At 37.5% G+C, this 21,887-nt stretch overlaps 1 protein-coding gene across 11 annotated transcripts in view; it reads left to right on the forward strand.

Annotated features, from left to right (window-relative positions):
• Tfdp2 (transcription factor Dp-2) overlaps positions 1-21,887 on the forward strand; it is a 164,528-nt gene that overhangs the window by 108,576 nt on the left and 34,065 nt on the right. For 8 of the 11 annotated variants that reach the window (XM_076868871.2, XM_076868877.2, XM_076868873.2 and 5 more), the window contains 2 exons: positions 9,978-10,099; positions 11,110-11,157. In XM_076868871.2, coding sequence (XP_076724986.1) covers positions 9,978-10,099; positions 11,110-11,157 — 170 coding nt within the window. Of the gene's footprint in view, positions 1-9,977; positions 10,100-11,109; positions 11,158-17,865; positions 18,009-21,887 lie in introns of those variants that run through there. The other 3 variants (XM_076868878.2, XM_076868879.2, XM_076868882.2) reach the window with 2 other exon arrangements.

Raw genomic sequence — 21,887 nt, forward strand, 5'->3', positions numbered from 1 at the left:
CCTTTGTCAGTTTGAACATGTGTGCATGTAAACTCTTACACAGTTCAGTTCTGACAATGGTAAGTAGTCAAGTGTACTGTTAACTCAGTTACCATAAACATCAGGATCAACACAGCAAAGGGCAGAAGGAGCAGAAGAGATTTGGCAAAAGAAAATTGGCTTTGATTTGTCTCCCTCCAGACTTTCTCTCTGGTTTCCTAATTGTGGGAGAACCCCGATGTTCTGAACATCTCCCTTCAAAATTCATTTTGAAGCCTAATAATCCCTGTTGTGGTGATGTTAAGAGGTGGAACCACTGTGTAGCGGCCAAGTCTCAAGGGCTCTGTGTTCATGAATGGAATTTGTGCCCTTGGAAAGAGATTGAAGGGAACACCCCAGCCCCCTCTGTCACATAAGGACCCAGCAAGCAGGTGCATTCTGTGAAGAACTGTGTCTTCCCCAGACATTGAATATGCTGGACTTCCTCTTCTCCAGAACTGTGACAAATAAGTTTGTATTATTTTGTAAATTACATAGTAAAGTATTTTATTATAGCAGATAGGAGAAATGGGGTGCTGTCATAATAAATATCTGAAACTCTGCTAGAGGCTTTGTAACTTTTGGTGGGCAGAGGTTAGCTAAGTTTAGAGAAATACATTAGCAAAAGACTGTATTGCCATGAGTGGACAGTAAAGAATGGTTCTGGAGAAGGCCCAGAAGAGAGCTGTGGAGAAAGCCTCAGTCTGCTTAGAGTTATCTGAGCAGCGTGATCAAAATGTTGGTAGAATTAGGTAGTAAAGGCCATTCTGATGAGGTCCCAGATTGAAGCCAGGAACTTGATATTAGAAACTATAGGAAAGGCCATTTTTTGTTTCAAAGTGGCCAAGAATTTGATTATATTGTGTTCATGGCCTTAGAGATTTATGGAAGGAGGAATTTAGGAACAGTGACATAAGGTATTTGGCAGAAGAAATCCTTTTTTTTTTTTTTGTACTGGGAATCGAACCCAAGGGCTCTTAACCACTGAGCCACATCCCCAACCCCTTTTTTTTTTTTTTTTTTTTTAATTTTGAGACAGAGTCTTGCTAAGTTGCTGAGTCTGGCTTTGAACTCACAATTCTCCTGCCTCAGCCTCCCAAACTGCTGGCATTATAGGTGTGTGCCCCTATGCTATAGATTAAATATTCAGCAAAGTGTTGAGGGTAAGGCATTGCTTCTTTTGGCTGCTTATTATACAATCTGAAAAGAGAAAAATAAAAAAAGAATTATAAGTGGGATTGATAATCAGAAGGGGAGCAGAACTTAAAGATTTGGAAAAATTTAAAAATAGGCCATGTTTTAAAGAATGGAAAAAAAAAAAACACCCTCTTCTGGCTCTTCTGGATAGATCATCAAGGTGTGGCGTACAACCTTTTGATAAGGAGGTGAGTATGGGTGGTGGAAGCCTGGTGCTGTCAAGACAGTGGAAGAATGAACCAGAAGGCATTATCTGTGCTGCCTTTCCCATCACAAGCCTAGCAAGCCAGGGCTTGGGGGACAAAATATGTCAAAAAAGGGTCTACTCTGGCTCAGGGGACCTTGACAGTCACTGCCTGGTACTACCTCAAGTCTGTCCCCTTCTGTCACAGCCCTCCTCAGCCATTCCACACACAGTGCATAACACAGGGAGCAGGCAAAGGGCCTGGCAGTATACACATAGTGCCACTCCCCCCAGTGCAGAATGCATGAGTTGTGGAGGCATGGCTGCTTCCAGAACCCTCCCAGGGCCCAGGCAGAGAACAACTTGAGGGGTGTGACCATTGTAGAGAGCCCCTGGTGCCTGGTAGAGCCATGGGGATTCATCCTGAGATCAGATCAGTAAGAGCCATGACATGCAACTCTGACCTAGGAGATCCACAGGCAGAAGACTCCAGCCCACGAGAACTGCATTGTGGACTGTGCCATGGGCATGGAGTCCCCAAGAAAATTGTTCTCAAGTCTTTGCCTGGTTGGTCAAGACTTACCATCCCTTTCTTCTTTCCTATGTCTCCTTTTTTGAAATGGGAATGTTGCATCCTGCATCTGTCCCACCACTGTACTTTGGAAGCACTTTGATTTCCCAGGCTCATACAGCTCGACATTTGAGGGCAGAAAATCTTGAGAATTTTGTTCAGTTACTCTCTGATTTTCATAGTCTAATTGATTATCAGAGAAACCACATGGTTTCTCTTAAATTAGAATGTCTGGAGTTTAAAGGAAGAATAGGGGACTCTGAAATAGCTTCAGGACAGAATACACCTTTTAGCCTCACTTCTATCTGATTTGGATGACACTCTAGACTTTTTGAGTGAATGCTAGGACAAATTAAGATTTACAGGACAACTGGAATGGAGTGAATGTATTTCATATGTGAGACAGACATGGATAGGGTGGGGCTAGATATAATGCCATGATTGGAATGTGACCCTCCAAAAATAATGTTGAAACCTCATCCCCATTTTGGTGATCCTAGTGGGAGGGCCTTGGAAAAGTGATTAAGTCATAGGGGCTCTGCACTCATGCTTGGTTCAAACACCCTAATACAGGAAGGTGAAGGGAGTGCCCTAGCCCTTTCTGCCTTGAGAGGACATAGCAACAAGGCTCCATCTTAGAAGCAAGGAAGCCCTCACCAGTCACTGAATTTGCTGGTATTTTGATCTTGGGCTTCTCATGCACTGGAAGTGAGCAATAAATTTATGTTGCTTATAAATAGTTAGAAATTTTGTCACAGCAACTTGAATGGAGTACATCCATTCCTTGGTTTTCCTCTTCTTTTGTCACTTTTCAACACTGTCTGGGGTGGGGGTGTGGTGCTTGGCTAGCATGTCCAAGGTTCTGGGTTTGGTTCCCAGCACTGTGAAAAATAAAAATAAAAATTGTCTTGAATCTCTCATCCATGATCCCATCTTACTTATCTATGTAATACAGTCTTCTTTTTCTACTTGATCTTGGAACTTTACACAGTCTTTTAGAATCCAAATCTTAATGATAGTAGAAATTTCAAAAGGTCATATGAAAAAATTTTCAATGGGTACTGGTGTAGTAGTAACTGTTTTAACTAGGGATACTTGCCCTTGGTTTACAGTTTATCTTATAGATGTGTATACCTTATGATTGCATGTATAAGCTCATAGCTACCTTATTTTAGAAGATTGAAAGCTATATGCTTATAATGAAAACCAAAATTTTGTCAAATAATGGAATCTTTTAATATAATATTTTTCAGAATACTTATGCTTTCAGTTTTTCTAACTGTAGGTGGCAGTAGTACATAAAATATGGTGAGGGCAGAAATTTTTCTTTTTTTTTTTTAGTCATACATGACAGCAGTTCAGAAAATTTGAGAATTTTGTTCATTTTTTTTGTCTGGAGTTTGAAGGGAAAATGGGTGACTTTGAAATTTATGTATATGTGTGTGTGTGTGTGTGTGTGTGTGTGTGTGTATTTATTTATTTATTATGGGGCTTGAATCCAGGGGTGCTCACCACTGAACTATATCCCCAGCCCCTGCTTTTAAAAAAATTTTTTTAGTTGTGCTAGACCAATATTTTATTTATTTTTATGTGGTGCTGAGGATCAAACCCAGTGCCTCACATGTATAAGGCAAGTGTTCTACCACTGAACTACAATCCCAGCCCCCCACCTCTTTTTATTTTTATTTTGAGACAAGTTCTCCCTAAGCTGCTGAGGCTGGCTTCAAACTTAGGATCCTCCTGCCTCAGCTTCCCAAGTTGTGGGGATTACAGGTGTGCACCATTGTACCCTGCATGAAGGCTCTGAAATTTAAAACTTTTTTTTTTTTAAGTCATTTCAGCTTATTTTTGACTTTAATTTAGAATTTCGAAATTAAGGTTCTGGGTCTATAAAGCATGTCTAAGTTGTCACAATGTAAATTAATTTTCCTATATTCAGTGGTTGATCAGCTCTTACTGACTTTCTTTTGAGTTTTTGTTGTTGTTCTGTGATTGTTTGTTTGAGCCAGGGTCTCATTGTGTTGTCCAGGCTAACCTCAAGTTCCTGGACTCAATCTTCCTGCCCCAGCCTGCTAACTAGCTGGCACCACAGACCCATGCCACTGCACCTAGCTACTTTTTGCTTTGTTTGTTTCTTTTAAAAAAAAAAATATTTATTCTAATTTGTTATACATGACAGCGGAATACATTTCAATTCAGTACACACATATAGCACAATTTTTCATGTCTCTGATTATATACAAAATAGAGAGTCACACCGATCGTGTCTTCAGACAAGTACTTAGGGTGGTGATGTCCATCTCATTCCACCATCTTTCCTACCCCCATGTTGCTTTGTTTCTTTAAAGCTCACTATTAATATTATAGTTTAGGAACTCAGTATAGCTCATGCGCACTTCAAATTTGTGTTTCCTGTTCGAGTCTATCATCCCTCAGTTTGTTCATGCAGGAAATGTTAAGGAATTGCTGTGTACTATGCCCTGTTAAGAGAAAGGAGTAAGATGGTGTTATTCATATTCAGATTATCAAAGACCATCAACCAAGGATCTGACATTAAAGGGAAAAAAAAAGTAAAGTAGAACATAGCAATTCATTTTCAGAGTCATTTTCTTTTTTTCCATATTTTTATTGGTGCATCATAGTTGTATATAATGGTGGGATTCAATGTTACATATTCATACATGCACACAATATAGCAATGTAATTTGGCCAATATCATTCCCCAGTATTTTTCTTCCCTCCCTCTGGTCCCTTTACTACACTGATCTCCTTGGTTGTACATGAGATATCCTGCCATCCCCCAGAACATTTTTTTCCTTTTTCTTGTCTAGCTTCCACATAGGAGAAAAAACATATGACCCTTGCCTTTTTGTGTTTGGCTTATTTATATTAACATAATGTTCTCAAGTTCCATCCATTTTCCTGCAAATGATATAATTTCAATCTCTTTATGGTATAATAAAACATCATTGTGTATATATATCATGTATTCTTCATCCATTTATTCATTCCCATGTAATTTTTTTCTCAAATATATGTTTTTTAGTTGAAGGAGGACACAATATTTTATTTGTATGTGGTGCTGAGGATTGAACCCAGTGCCTCATGCATGCTAGGTAAGCACTCTACCCACTGAGCCATAGCCACAGCCCGCCCCACCCCCACATCATTTTTAATAAAGGTAGTCAGTTTTTCTATGTCCTGTTTCCCATCCTCTTTTCATCATCTCTCCCCATCCACAAAAGCCCTTTTTATTGGGAAAAATCAAGCATGTAGGCTAGTAATAGAGAAAGAGAACTCCTTAGTAATAATTCTGTACAAATAATAAAACTATTTCACAGATCAGTTGGAATGCTTAGGACTTCTGCTCTAGGAATGGAATAGAATAGAAAAGAGACTAGTCAAATATCAAATCTTTCTTCTTAAGCTATTTGTAACCAAAGTCAGCATGTGAACTGTGCCCTTTATATTATAGTGTTTCTTATTGTATTTTACATAATCAGTTCTAGAATGTCAGTGAACAAAGAACCTAGTTTATTTCCTATCAGTTTAAAAGTTGGGTCTTTTGTCTCAGTTCAGTAAATATTTATTGTGCCTTTCCTGTGAGCATCCCCCAGCATTGTGCTAGACCCTGCAAAGGACACAGTTTAGCAAGGCAGTTTGTCTTCCCTTAAAGTCTTGCAACTGGATGGGAAGTAGGAAAGTGAGCTCAGATACTTGGAGGAGTGGGAGATAAAACATACTTAGAATGTGTGACCAATACATTGTCTAGTTTCATGTTCTCTTGAGACAAGCTTCTGGATGCCTTACTTGGTATTGCTAATAACCCGAATTTTTTAGACATCTGTCAGTATTATTGTCTTTTGTTTTTATTTTTTAATTCCAGAATTAAGTTACTCAAATTATGTTCTGAACATCTGTAAGTATTAACATCTCCCTAGTCCCAGGTTGGCATAATGCCAAACACAAACAGAACCTAACTGAAGTTCCTAATACTTTAGTAAATGAATAAATGTTAACTGGACTTCAATAATGAAGTCTGAACTGTATTACTGTTCAGGTTATTGTTTGAGTCTTTACCTCAATAGCAAATGAAGAACTTGAAATGTCTTTGAATTCTTCCCTTTGGTCCTTTATGGAGTAAGTTAACAACTAACATAATGACTATAGACCCTGGATATACAGACAGGTTTTTTGTTTTTTTATTATGGAGACAAAAGTTAATTGACATTTGACTTATATGACACAGTAAAAAAAATAAATTTTTGGAAGAGTTACTTAACAATTATATTTAACTCGTATGTTTTCATCTCAAGTAGAACCTAAACAAAACCTTACTATTATGGAAATTTTCAAAAATTTTATAAAAATAGAACCCTTGTGCCCAGCAGCTGCTTCATTAGCTATTCACATAGGGCCAGTCTTTTTCCATTAGTGCCCTCCTTCACTGGAACATGCCCTTATTTATTTGTTTTTATGAAAATACTTTGAAAGCTATTATTAGGCTGCCAGATTTTTTGGTGTTCTTATAAACATATTTGGAAAAAACATGTTCTCTTCACCAGTGAAAATTGTTATAAAATCTAGAAAACAATTTGGTAACACACGTTAAGGACCCATTTTAAAAAATAAAATATTTTTTATTCCATTAATTTCCTTTCTGGAATGTAGTCTTAGGAAATAGAAATTAAGGCTAAGATTTTTAACTGAATAATCTATAATTGAATAATTAAAAATCCATATGTATAATAATAATGGGGAGCAATAATCCATACACTGGAATGTTTCATTTAATAACATGAGGAAATGTTGTGGAAGAAGTAAGAGAAAATTGCATGTACTAACCTATATTGTGTAGTATCTTTGCATTATACTGGACTCTGAAGATCTGATTTGTTATTATCCAGGCTCTAGTAAATCAAGCTCTACTGTAGTTTGTATCCTTAATTTCAAAGAAATGTTTTCATTTTTCTAAGACATTGTAAGTTGTCAGTTTACTACTTCCGGATTCACTTACTAAAATGTACATTTTTACCTCATCAGTTTTTAAGGTACTTCTGCTTTGCCAGGCACAATGGCACATGCCTGTAATCCCAATGACTTGGGAGGCTGACGCAGGAGGATCACAAGTTTGAGACCAGCCTCAGCAGTTTGTGGCCCCTAAGCAACTTAGTAAGACCCTGTCTCAAAACAAAAAGGGTTAGGGAAGGCCAACCTCAATTCTCAGTGGAGAAAAACTGAAAGCATTCCCTCTAAGAACTGTAACAAGACAAGGATGCCCTCTTTTACCACTTTTATTAAATATCATTCTTGAAACTCTAGCTAGAGCAATCAGACAGAATAAAGAAATTAAAGGGATACAGATAGGAAGAGAAGAACTCAAACTATCACTGTTTATTGATGACATGATTTTATATTTAGAAGATCCAAAAAATTCTACTAGAAACATTCTAGCACTAATAAATGAATTCAGCAAAATAGCAAGATATAAAATTAACACCCATAAATCATACATCAGTGATGAATACACTGAAAGAGAAATTAGGAAAACTACCCCTTTCAAAATAGCTTTAAAAAAAATTGGAGAATCAGTCTAACAAAAGAAATTGAAAGACATCTACAATGAAAACTACAGAACACTAAAGAAAGAAATTGAAGAAGACCTCAGAAGATGGAAAGATCTCCCATGCCTTTGTATAGACAGGATTAACATTGTTAAAATGGCCATACTGCCAAAGGCGTTACATAGATTTAATGCAATTCCTATTAAAATGCCAATGACATTCTTTGTAGAAATAGCAAAAGCAATCATGAAATTCATTTGGAAAAATAAGAGACCCAGAACAGCCAAAGCAATCTTAGAAAGAAGAGTGAAACAGGAGGCATCACAATACCAGACCTTAGTGCAGTGGCGCATGCCTGTAATCCCAGTGGCTCGGGAGGCTGTGTCAGGAGGATGGCGATTTCAAAAAGCCAGCCTCAGCAAAAAGCAAGGCGCTAAACAACTCAGCAAGACCCTGTCTATAAATAAAATACAAAAAAGGGCTGGGGATGTGGCTCAATGGTTGAGTTCAATCCTGGCACAAAAAAAAGAAAAAAAAAGAAAAAGAAAAAGAAAAAGAAAAAAAATGAACACCAGACCTTATATTATACTACAGAGCAGTAGTAACAAATCAGCATGGTATTGGCACCAAAGTAGATGTGTGGGCCAATGATATAGTATAGGAGATACAGAGACAAACCCACATAAATACAGTTATCTCATACTAGACAAAGGCTTCAAAAACATAGACTGGAGAAAAGATAGCTTCTTCAACAAATGGTACTGGGAAAACTGAAAATTCACATGTAGCAAAATGAAATTAAACCTACATCTCTTACCTTGCATAAAAATTAAGTCAAAGTGTATCAAAGACTTAGGCACTAGAACAGAGACCCTGCGCCTAATAGAAGAAAAAGTAGGCACAGATCTCCACCATGTTGGCTTAGTAACTAACTTCCTTCACAAGACTCTTAAAGCACAAGAAGTAAAATCAAGAATTAATAAATGGGATGGAATCAAACTTCTTCACAGCAGAGGAAACAATAACATGAAGAGAGAGCCTACAGAATGAGAGAAAATCTTTCCCACACACATCTCAGATAGAGCACCAGTTCCCAGGATATATAAAGTACTCAAACTTAACACCAGAAAACCAAATAACTCAGTCAATGAATGGGCAAAAGAACTGAACAGACACTTCACTGAAGAAATAACAATTGATCAACAAATATATGAAAAAATGTTCAACATCTCTAGCAATTAGAGAAATGCAGATTAAAACTACCCCAAGATTCCATCTCCTTCTAGTCAGAATGGCAATCATCAAGAATATAAGCAACAACAGGGGCTAGGGATGTAGCTCAGTCAGTAGGGTTCTTTACATGCACAAGGCCCTGGGTTCAATCCCCAGCAGTACCAAAAAAACCAAAAAAAAAAAACAAGAATATAAACAAAAACAAATGTTGGCTACAATGTGGGGAAAAAGTACACTCATATATTGCTGGTGTGACTACAAATTGGTGTGATCAATCTGGAAAGTAGTATAGAGATTCCTCAGAAAATCTGGTATGGAACCACCATTTAACCCAGTTATTCCATTCCCTAGTTTATACCCAAAGGACTTAAAATCAACACACTACAGTGATATAGACACATCAATGTTTATAGCAGCTCAATTCACCGTAGTTCAGCTATGGAATCAATCTAGATGCCCTTCAACAGATGGATAAGGAAACTGGCATATATACAATGTAATATTACTCAGCCTTAAAGAAGAATGAAATTAGGCATTTGCTGATAAATGGATGAAACTGGAGAATGTTATGCTAAGTGAAATAAGCTAATTCCAAAGAACCAAAGAACAAATGTTTTCCTCTGATGTGGATGCTTATTCACAATAAAGGGAGTGGGGAGAATAGTGGTATTTTGGACTAACAAAGGGGAGTGAAGGGAGGGGAGGGGGAAGGGGTAGTAGTGATAGTAGAATGAATCAGACATTATTACCCTCTGTGCATATATGCTTACAGGACCTATATAGCTCTGCGTCATGTACAACCAGATAAGTGAGAATTTATACTCCATTTATATATGACATGTCAAAATTCATTCCACTGTCAGGTATAACAAAACAATTTAGAACAAATATTTTTAAAAATTAGAACAAATTTAAAAAGAACAACAACCCAGGTATTAAGAAAAAAAAAAAGGTGAGGGTTTGGGGATGTGGCTCAGTAGTTAAACACCCCTGGATTTAATCCCCAGTGTTCACCCACCATAAAACAAGGGGATACTGATACTTTAAGATCCTAGGACATAAGTAAATCATAGGTATAGCTTATATTTTAGATGACTGGCATTAGGTGCTTTTTAGATAGCTGGGTCTCCTCCTGGTATCAACATTATTGTCCGCCTGTAGGCTTTTCTCAGTAATTAACAGCATTATTTTCCTGTTCCTGACCTTACAGATCATAAGCACACCACAGAGACTAGCCAGCTCAGGAAGTGTTCTGATTGGGAGCCCGTACACCCCTGCACCAGCGATGGTCACTCAGACTCACATCGCAGAAGCCACTGGCTGGGTCCCCAGGTAAGATGGCACAAGTGACTGTTTCTAAGCCCCTTAAAAAAAAAGCTCTGACTTTTTATTGCTTCCTTGTCTTCTGTTCTTGTTTTGTTAGTATAATTCTTAAAAACTAATGTTTTTTGAAATCATCAATTTTGGTTTACTTTGTGTGTCATACACAAATTGCCTCTGGCTCAACCTATTTTAAATAGAGAAAAGCAGTACAATACCTTCAAACTGAATCTTTGGATTTTTTTTTTTTTTTTAACTCTGAGATAAGACTGTTTTTATTGTTACAACATTTAGCTGCTTTGAAAGTATGAAAATTATATTTTATATTGTTACTAACAGACATAAAATAGGAGCTATATATTATATGTTGGCTATACTCAGAATTTCTCCTATGAATTCTTATTTCCTTAAAAACCAGAAAAGAAATTAGGGAACCAAAAAAAAAAAAAAAAAAAAACTAGGGGAAAAATGCCAAAGATATTAAAAATTTTATTCAGTTTTTACTTAATTCTTTGAAACACAGGGAATTTCAATCAATATCTCTTATGTGTTACTCATTCGCCACTTTTAGTATCAAACCCATATCTGTTTCATCTTTGCTTATAGGGTAATGCAGAGTCTCATCTTGTCACTCTGTTACTTTAGAAGGCCTTACATGGTGGCTACTGCACTAGGTGAATTTTAGCAAGCAGACAGCTGAGTCCTTTAAGCTACCTGCATGTTAATATGCATCCATACAGATGCACACACACACACATCAAAAATAAAAGTATTTTGTAAAACCTCATTTGTAGGTCTCTAATGTTCTCCTCCCTAAATTTTCATTGAATTCATTTCAATGTAAGACTACTTTGTCATGTCTTGTCCCAAGATCGTTTTTATTTTGTGACCATACTTTTTATATTTGTTAGTTTTTGTCTTTGGATATATTCAGTGTAGAATTAGACAAGTTATACATAAATTATTCATTAAGTAAAGCTGTGCTTATTTATGTGTTGTGTTTATGCTTTTTGTCTTTTTAGTGATAGAAAACGGGCTAGAGAATTTATAGACTCTGATTTTTCAGAAAGGTGAGTATAAGTGTGAATATTTTGTTTAGGATTCCAGTATGAAGAGAGGTTTTTGGTGCCCAGACTTATTTAGTTTAAATAGTGAGGTGTTTTTCTTTACATAATGTTAACGTCCTTCGTTCCTTTTGGGAGGTGAAGTATTCTACCAAAGTGAATACTCCATTTTACTGTAACACACCTCAACTTTTAACAGGTTTTATTGAAACTATTTGTAGATAATAATATCTTTTTTTTTCCCCTTTTTGGTTGTTATTGTTGTTGTTATTGTTATTGGAGATTGAACTCAGGGGCACTTTAGCTACATTCCCAGTTTTTATTTGAGACAGTATCTCACTAAGTTGCTGAGGCTGGCTTTGAACTTTGATCCTCCTGCCTCTGTCTTTGAGCTACTAGGATTTTAGGTGTGTGCCACTGAGCCCTTCTCATAATACATTCTTATTTGTTTGTTAAGCACTATTTCAAGAATGATGTCACTTTTCTTAGAATATTAGTACAGTGGTTCTCCATTCTGGTTGTTGTAGAATCACTCGTGGTCTGTTAAATAAAATATAAATGCCTATCAAATCATTTAACGCCAGGATTAAGAACTCTCAGTTCAGGGGCAGAGTGCTTGCCTAGCTTGCATGAGGCCCTGGGTTCAGTCCACAGCACTACAAAATAAAAATAATCAATCAATTTCAAATCATTATTTGAGCCTAAGTTCAGTATTTTGGGTAGTCCACTACCCTGGATACCATATTAATGTTGATCTATTAAGACTCATCATCTCAGAGGCAGTTGAAATCTTTAAGATCATAACTGTTTTAAATGAAATCTTGCCAGCTATGCTTTTTAAAATTATTTCTGATTCTAAGTTTTTGTGACTTTTTTTGAAAGGTGCTTTTGTCTTTTTTTCTCCTGTTAGATTGTGTGCTCTCAATGTAATAATTTCCTGACTTCATTATCCTAATTTGTCATCTATGATTTGCTGTGCATTGAGAAACTAGTTAGCTGCATGTTAAAATTTAGTTTAAAATGAAAGTGCATGGCTGGGGTTGTGGCTCAGCAGTAGAATGCTCGCCTAGCACATGCGAAGCCCTGGGTTTGATCCTCAACACCACATTTAAAAAATAAACAAAATAAAGGTATTTGTAGTCCAATTACAACAAACAATCAAATAAATAAATAAATAAATAAATAAGAAAGTGCAGAGGCTCTGAGTGAGGATTGTGGGACTGTATATGAAGAATGTGTATTTTCTAGCACTCTTTAGTTCTTCTCTCCCACCCACCCCCTTTTTATTGGGGATTCAACCCAAGGTCTCATATATGGTGTGTAAGTTCTCTACCACTGAATCCTCAAAAATTTTTTTTCAACTTTTGAAAAGGTTAGGGGGTACCAAGGAGTTAGCCTGGGGGTGCCTAGCCACTGAGGCATATCCCCAGCCCTTTTTGGTATTTTATTTTGAGACAGGGCCTCGAGAAGTTGTTCAGGGCCTTGACAAGTTGCTGAGGCTGGTTTTGAACTTATGATCCTCCTGCCTCAGCCTCCTGAACTGCTGGGATTACAAGTGTGTGCCACTGGGCCCAGCAAAAACTTACTAAAATTTTGAAACGGGGTCTTGCTAAGTTGTAGCAATTGGCCTTGAACTTGTGATCCTCCTGCCTCCCAAGTAGTTTGTGAATGTGCCACCACACTCAGCTCAGTTCTTAACTATTTGAAATAGACAAGATCACTTCCAGGGAACCACTGTATCATATAGAAATATACGGGAAAATGTTTTTTTTCTATCTAATGGAAAACTCACATTGGTATTTATTGATGTTTATCCTATCAAAGTACAGGTACAAGTTCTTAGATATGTATTAAGCAATGTTATAGGCCTTAAAAATGGACTCAATGATAGAATGGAAGCTTAGTCGCTAGGTTCCATCCCTAGTACTATGTGCACACATACACAAAAATTGAACTGTTTCTTGATTAAGAATCTATATACTATAAATAGTATGTTATGGTTTTGATATGAGGCGTTCCCCGAAAACTCTTGTTAATGCAGTAATATGCAGAGATGAAAATGATTAGATTAGGAGAATTGTAACTTAATCAGTTATCCTCATTTGAAGGGTGAACTGTAAGCAAGCAGGGCATGGCTAATAGAGGTGGAGGTGGTCACTAGGAATTGCACCCTGAGAGGGTGTATCTTCCCCCTTCCCCCACGTTCTGCTTCCTGACCCTGACATCCATGGAGCACCTTTCCTTTGCTGAGTCCTTTCCCCATGATGTGGTACCTCATTGTGGACCCATAGCAATGGAGTCAATCGTCTGTGGACTGAAACCTCTGAAACATGAGCCCCAAGTAAACTTACCCTCCTGTGAGGTGTTCTTGTCCAGTATTTTGGTCATAGGGATGAAAAGCAAACTAAAATACAATATAAAAAAATATGATTCTTGCCAGCCATGGTGTTGCATGTCTATAATCCCAGCGGCTTGAGAGGCTGAGGCAGAAGGATCATGAGTTCAAAACCAGCCTCAGCAACTTAGCGAGGCCTGAGCAACTTAGTGAGTGTCTCAAAAAAATATATATTAAAAAGGATTGGGGATATGGCTCAGTGGTTAAGTGCCCTTGGGCTCAATTCCTGCTACCATACAAACAAATACCAAGATTCTCTTCATTTTCCTTCATAAGAGAAAAGTGTAAAGATCACATATCAAAATGCTAGATTAAGTTTACTAGGGGGTTGGGGTTGTGGCTCAGTGGTAGAGTGCTTGCCTAGCATGTGCGAGGTGCTGCGTTTTATCCTCAGCACCACATAAAAATAAAATAAAAGGTATTATGTCCAACTAAACTAAAAAATATTTTAAAAAATTATTAGGACAGGTTTACTTATTCAACACGCTTGGGACCAGAGTGTTTCAGAATTTGGAGTCTTTCAAATTTCATGGTTTTGCCTGGAGTTTATTGGTTAAGCATCCCTAATCGAAAATCCAGAATGCTCCAAAATAAACAAACTTTTTGAGTTTCATATCAACACTCAAGAATTTCACATTTTGGAATATTTGGGATTTGGGAGGGTTTTGGAACTTGAATTTTGAAATTAGGGATGCTTGGCATTTATAGCCGTTGATTCAACTTTCCCTTTTCTCTGTTTAAATCAGTTACTTTTTTTTCTTAGTGTTTATTTTTTAAAAAACTTTTTATTTAAAAAAATGTTGTGATTAAATCCAGTAAAGCTCTACCACTGAGCTACATCCCCAACCCTTTTTATTTTAAGACAGGGTCTCACTCTATTGCCAAGGCTGTCTCTAACCTGGGATCCATCTGCCTCAGCTTCCTGAGTAGCAGTGGTTACAGATGTGCACCGCCACACTGGACTCTTATTATTTTTTAGTATAACTTGCTGTATTATATCTCACCCTCACTTCTAGTGAATTGCTAAATGTGTTTTTTTTCCCTCAAATCTTGTCCAAAATAAGTATAAGATTTAGTGCAGTGGTATTTTATTCCTCCTTTGTCTCCTTTTTTCCCCTCTTGTTGCTGGGGCTTGAACCCAGAGTCTTGTGCATGATAGGCAAGCACTCTACCATTGAGCTACATTCCCAGCCCCTTCATTTAATTTTTTTTTAAACATCAAGAATCTTTTTTATATATAACTTTATTTTGTTTATTTAATTTGTTTATGTGGTGCTGAGAATTGAACCCAGTGCCTCACACACGCTAGGCAAGCACTCTACCACTGAACCACAACCCCAGCCCCTCATTTAATCTTAATTATCTTTTTTTGTCCTGCTGGAACACAGTAAAAATGTTTTTTATATATAATAAACTAATAATCCATAATAAACTAATATAATTTAAAGTATAATAAGCTATATAGTCAAAATCAATATGATGAAAACCCAAGCTCTGCTTCAGTGGTGTTTATCAAGTCAATTCACTCATTCAACTAATATATTTTGAGTATCTGCAAGGTGTTTGTGTATTCTAGATATTAGGGATAATAACAAGCAAGACAGAGAGATCCCTTCACTTAAGGAACTCACTGGGAGGAAGCAGTAAACAAATAAAATAATTTTAGATGTAATACATATTATGCAAGAAAAAAAAAAGGGTAGCTTGGTATGGTAGTGCACACCTATAATCCCAGCAGGAGGGTCACAAGTTTGAAGTTAGCCAAGCAACTTAGACCCTGTTTCAAAACTAAAAAGGGGGAACCTGAGTATGTTAGCTCAGTGGTAGAGTGCCCCTGGGTTTAATTGCTAGTACTAGAATAAAAAGCAGAGGGGAGTGATTTGTAGAGAGTGTTGCGAGGGTTGCAGCTACTTTCAAAAATGTCTAAGGAGATCTTAGAGTGCAAAGAAGCCAAGAAGGTAAATAGCCAGCAGTCAGTGGGGGAGCAGGGATTCTGAGCCAAGGGAATGGAAAATGCGGAGCCTCTAAGGGAGGAGGTGTGATACATTGGGTGCACCATAGACTGGAGAGAGAAGGAGAATGGTGGTGTGAGCTGAGGATGGAGAGGCAGGTGGGCTTCAGGTCATTAAAGGCCTTGTGTTTTTTTCTGAGAGCGTTTTAAGCAGGGATATCTTACAATTTAATTTACACTGGTTGCAAGTAATTAATGAATTCTAAGGAAGCAGAGTGGAAGTCAAAAGACTATTTCAGGGACACTGGCTTGGCAGTGGAGATGGAAAAAAGTGGATAGTTTTGGAGGTAGAACCAGAGGGATTTATTGATCAATGAAGGAAAAGGGAAATGAAAGATGGCTCTTGATTTTCTTTTACTTGAACATTGATGTTATTTCCATTTATAGCAGTTAGGGATAGGTTTGTGGAAAGAATTGAGTTTTGTTTTAGACATAGGAAGTCAGGGAGACTTACTAGTTATCAAAGTGGTAGTGTCATTAGCATAGAAGTGGTCATGGGCTTGGATGACATAATCCAGGGAGGGAGGTAGTGAAGGTCTATAATGGAAAAGCACTCATTTTCTATTTCCATCCCCACCCCACATTTCATATCACAGAAGGTGATTCTTTGTTTGCTAGATTAAGTCAGGTTTTAACTTTAACATTACTGAACTTTTTTTTTAATGTAAACATTCTGGTTGACTCCTTTTAATTAGGAATGAGGCCTAGGGATATTGCTCAATGGTAGAATCTTAGCATGTACAAGGTCTTGAGTTTCATTCCCAACACTCAGAAAAAAAGAAGAAATGAATTTTTTTTAATATTCATTTTTTTGTAGTTGCACACAATAACCTTTATTCATTCATTCATTTATTTATTTTTATGTGGTGCTGAGTTTCGAACCCAGGGCCTTGCACATGTAAGGCAAGCGCTCTACTGCTGAGCTGTAACTCCAGCCCCTGAAATTTTTATTATATATTATGTATAATCTCTCCCCCACCCCCTCTCTCTCTCTCTTTTTTTTTTTTTTGGTGATGCTGGGCATTGAACTCAGTGCCTTATGCATGCAAGGCAAACACTGTACCAACTGAGCTTTATCCCCAGCCCTAATTTCTTTTGTTACCTAATTTTTTTAAGTTGTTGATGGAAACAACATATTTATATGTGGTGCTGAAAATCGAACCTAATGCCTTCCACATGCCAGGCAAGCACTCTACCACTGAGCACAGCCCCAGCCCTACTATGTATAATTTCTCATTGAAATGGAATGTATATGTTGCAACTTAACCCTGGACTGCAGTAAGTCATATTAAGTAGGTTACTTTTGTAACCTGTTATTGGTAGAATATGAAAACAACAAAAACAAACAAACAAACAAAAAAACAGTGATTTGTGGATTTTAGATAAGTGTCTGAAAGATAAATATTTTTTATTCCTTGGGTATTATAAATTGGAATACTTCAAGTTACTGATGTAACATGCTTTTCACACTACTGTGTATTAGTGGTTTTATTTTCATCCTTTTAGTTCATCAATTTGGTTTTATTTGGTAAAGGATGCTTCCTCCCAGTTCATTTATTTGGCTTATGAACTAATAGATATCTCAGTGTTCTCATCTAGTGTCAGGTTCTAAGAAAATGTGTAATCCCATCTACTTAAGGAAACTTTCAGTTTAAGATGAGGGACTGAATATTCATGTTTTCTCCCTCTTCCTAATATCATACTGAAATTATAGTGTTAAAAAAAGAAAGGAAATATATGTCTAGAGGTACTATCAAAAGTGGTGGGGTATAGATTTTCCAATTCTAAGATAGACTCTGATATGGTTATAGTGAGTGATAAATGAAAATACAGAAATGTACACCCCAGAATAGGCAAAGAAGTAAGAATGGATTGGAGACGGGAGCCATTCTTCCTTGTATTGTCATGGAGAGGCTCCAGTCTTAGGGCTGATGGCTATAAAGGCAAGAATGAATGTTGGAGGAATCACAGCAATAAAATAAAGATTATCTAACAGTATAGCTGGACCAGCCCTCTAAAACCTCGTGAAGCTCTCATCCTGTCTCCACATACATAGCAATCATACCAAAACCATTTTGTTCCCCAGACTAGAACTTGGAGAATTGGGGGCTGGGGATGTGGCTCAAGCGGTAGCGCGCTCGCCTGGCATGCGTGCGGCCCGGGTTCGATCCTCAGCACCACATACAAACAAAGATGTTGTGTCCGCCGAATACTAAAAAAATAAATAAATATTGAAACTCTTTCTCTCTCTCCCTCTCTGTCTTTCTCACTCTCTCTTAAAAAAAACAAAACAAAACAAAACAACAACAACAACAAAACTTGGAGAATTGGTTGCAAGGAAACAGAACTGCCTGCCAGTAATGGTTTGAGTCTTAAATGTCCCCCAAAACTTACACTCTAAAGACTTGGACACCAGCCTGTGGTGCTGTGGAGATGGTGAATGTTTAAGAGGTGGGTCCTAATGGAAGGAAGTGAGCTCACTGGAAGTGTGTCTGGCTACTTTCTGGTGAGCAGCTGTGTTCCACCACACAAGCACCATGATGTTCTGCCTCATCATAGACCTAAAGCAACAGGACCAAGTGCCCCTGGGTTGTTTGAAGCCTCTGAAACCATGAGCCAAAATAAATCTCTCTGCCTTTAAGTTGATTTTCTCAGGTATTTTGTCACAATAATGGAGAGGTAACTAATATATAAACCCTCAGTTGAGTTTAAGGATTTTTTTCCCCAGTACTAGGAGTCAAACCCAGGGCCTTGCCCATGCAAGATGAGCACTGTGCTACTAATCACCAGCCATTTTTTGAGACAGAGTCATGCTGTTTCCCAGGCTGACCTCAAACTTGCTATTCTTCTATCTTGACCTCCTGAGTGGCTGGTATTACTGGCATACACAATCATGCCTGGTGAGTTTAAAGATCTTAGTATGCCCTCCAGAATAATCTTTCCTCATTCTGGCTTTTGTGTCTGTGGGGAAAAGATGACTAAGCTGCTTAACAGCAGTACTACCTGCCATTAACCTCTTTGGCTACCATGGCCCATTCATATACACAGACATGGTATATGGGAAGTGAGCTTTCTGCATGTGGGGAGAACCTTCTTAGGAACACAGACATAAACACAAGAAACCCATGTACACTGGGCATTTTGGTGCACACCTGTAATCCCAGTGATGCTGGAGGCTGAGCAGGATTGCAGGTTTAAGGCCAGTCTCAGCAATGGAGTCAGACCCAGTCTCAAAATAAAGAGCTGGAGATGTAGCTTAGTGATAGAGTGCCTCTGTTCAGTCTCCAATACTGCAAAAAAGAAACACCTGAACCCAACATTCATAAACATGAAAGGACAAGACACTTTTGGAAAACTGTCATGAAGGACAAAGAACAAGGTAAATAATCAAAAGTCCCAAATGAATAGGAAATAGTAATATTCCTGTTAGCAGAGAAGAACAATAAAAAGAGAGTTCTAATTATCATCCTTTGAGAAGTCTGAAGTTTCCTAAGAGATAATATCCATAAAACAAAAATAGCAAATATAAAAAAGGAGCAATGGAAATTCTCAGGAGTTTAAAACGTGATTGCTTAAAAATTTTTTTCAAAAAGATTAAAACATGATTAACAGTAACAAAAGTTAAAGGAAAAACTTGGCCATAGCCTAGTGTTACTTCCAAGAATAGCCCGAAAGACTGAATGAAATACAGAATTATCTGTTTGAAGCCATCAGAAAGTTACTGAGGTGGTAAGAACAAGAGAGGCCAAAACTAGAGAAGAGAAAAATTTAGGAAGGTGAGCAACTTCCCCAGTAGCTTTTAGATATGGAGTTCTTGGCTGTTTGTGGGCAGGAGGCTGAGAATCTAGGTTTTTTATGAAATAAAGGAGAAGAACTAAATAATCAGTAGATACAGAGAAAACCATATAAGATATGGTTAATCAACTATACATTGTTGTTATTGGTAAACTAGTAATAGAAGAGAACTTAATATATTAAGACAATTGACAAGTGTGGTCTGGGTCCCAGTGCTAGTCTGGAATGGGTGAGTTTCTGGTAACTTGAGAACCTGGCATGGAGGTTCCTACGCCTTTACAGCAGTTTGATGTTGCTCTTAGCACACGATGGCTCATGCAGGCTCACGCAACAATTGGAGTCCTGTCAGACTAAGGGTGTAGGTCATCTGTGGCACAGCCACATGCTGGTCCTGCATGGGAAGACTGTTAAAACAGTGACTGTTTTTAACAACTTTAAGAAGGTACAGTTCATATGCTATGAATGTCAGTGTTCATCCATTGACAATGTACAGTTCAGTCAAAGAATTGCACAACCTTTACTGCCAGTTCACCACCAGGAAAGAAATACTGCACCAGCACTCCCCAGTCCCTCATCCCTCCCAGTCTTAGGTGACCGCTGATCGACTTTCTTCTCTATAGATTTACCTATTCTGAATATTTCATATAAATGGAAATGTACATTATATGGACCCTTGTGTCTTCTTTCATTTAGCATTTTTTTAAGGTTCGTCTGTGTTGTGGCATGTATTGGTTCTTCATTCCTTATTCCGGAATAATATTCATTCTACTACATGAATATACTGTATTTTATTTGTTTATTGATAAACATTTTAAGTTGTTTCCTGTTTGTTTGTTTAGGGGGGTGTGCACTGGAGATTGAACCCAGGGCTACTTAACCACTGAGCCACATCCCAACCACTTCTCACTAAGATGCTGAGGCTGAGGCTAGCTTTGAACTTGCAGTCCTCCTGAGCTGCTGAGATTTTAGGCATGCGACACCATACCCAGCTCTTTTCTCTTTTTTGCCTGTGATGTATGATGCTGCTGTGAATGTTTTTTAGCCAATGCTCTTATGGAAATATGGAGAATTGCTTGTGTTTCTCTTAGGTATTTAACTAGGAGTGGAACTGATGGGTCATATGGTTACTTTTTGTTTAACCTTTTGAATAATTACCAGACTGTTTTCCAAAGTGGCTGTCCCATTATATATCCCTACCAACAGTGTAAGGATTCTAATTTTTGTATATCTGTACTAACATTTCTTGGATTTTTTTTTCTTTTTTGGCAGAGTGCTGGCAGTTGTACTCAAGCCCTCACACATGCTAGCGAAGTACTCTGTCGCTGAGCCATATCCACAGCCCCTACACCTTTTCTTATTTTTTGGTGGGTGGGGTACTGGGGATTAAACTCATGGGCACTTGACCACATCCCCAGCCCTATTTTGTGTTTTATTTAGAGATAGGGTCTCACTGAGTTGCTTGGCGCCTCACTTTTGCTGAGGCTGGCTGAGCCTCCTGCCTCAGCCTTCCAAGCTGCTGGGATTACAGGTGTGTACCACCATGCCTGGCTCTTTGATCCATTTTCAGTTATTTTTTTATAGCATGTTACATTTTAGGATCAATTTGTTAAATCTAAGCCAAAAACATTGAAAATCTAAAAAGAAAAAAATAGATATTATTTGATATTACTTTATTTTCAGTCATTTACTTTTTTATACAAATCTATTATTAAGTTTATTTAAAATTATTAGCTAAGTTTAAAAAGTAAACCTTTTTTCTTTTATTTATTTATTTTTGTTTTTATTTTTTTTTTTTTTTTTTGGTGCTTGGGATTGAATTTAGGACCTCGTGCATGTTGGGCAAACGTTCTACCACAGAACAGCACCTTGTTTTCTAGTGTTCTTTTGATAATATCCATCCTAATGAGTGTGAAGCAGAATCTCATTGTGGTTTTGATATGCACTTCTCTGATTAGTGATTTTGAGCATATTTCCATGTGCCTGTTGGCTGTTTGTACTGCTTTGGAGAGATGACTTTTCAAGTCCTTTGCCATTTTTTAACTGGGTTGCTTTTGTTGTTGTTGAATTGCAGTAGTTCTTCATATAGCATTTTAATAGAAACATGGTTTACTTAACTTTCAAAGAAGTGTCTTACTGAATTGGTTGAACAACCAGATTTCCTGTTTGCTGTAGGTGTTGATTATCCTAGCCTACTTTGTTGAATTTTTATGTAGATATTGATTGACTTTTGCTATGATGCTCTATCAGCCTTCCAGTGAGTACATTTAATTTCTTGATTCTGCTATTATTGACCACAAAGCTTCAGTTTTGTATTGCTTATAAAAATTCCATTAGTTCTTGAAGGGGAAAAGTCACCTATTATGTGCTGTGTGTTTTAGGCATGGTGTGTTATTTAATCCTCACAACAACCTGCCAGACAGATATTTGTATGCAGTTTTTAGATTGGAACACTATATGTTTCCTTCAAGTTCATTATCAATGAACTTGATAATGAACTAACTCTATGACACTCTTATGTAGGCTTGTATCTATGTT

This window comes from Callospermophilus lateralis, chromosome 10 (genome assembly GCF_048772815.1).
Source record: "Callospermophilus lateralis isolate mCalLat2 chromosome 10, mCalLat2.hap1, whole genome shotgun sequence".
NCBI classification, from domain to species: Eukaryota; Metazoa; Chordata; class Mammalia; order Rodentia; family Sciuridae; genus Callospermophilus; species Callospermophilus lateralis.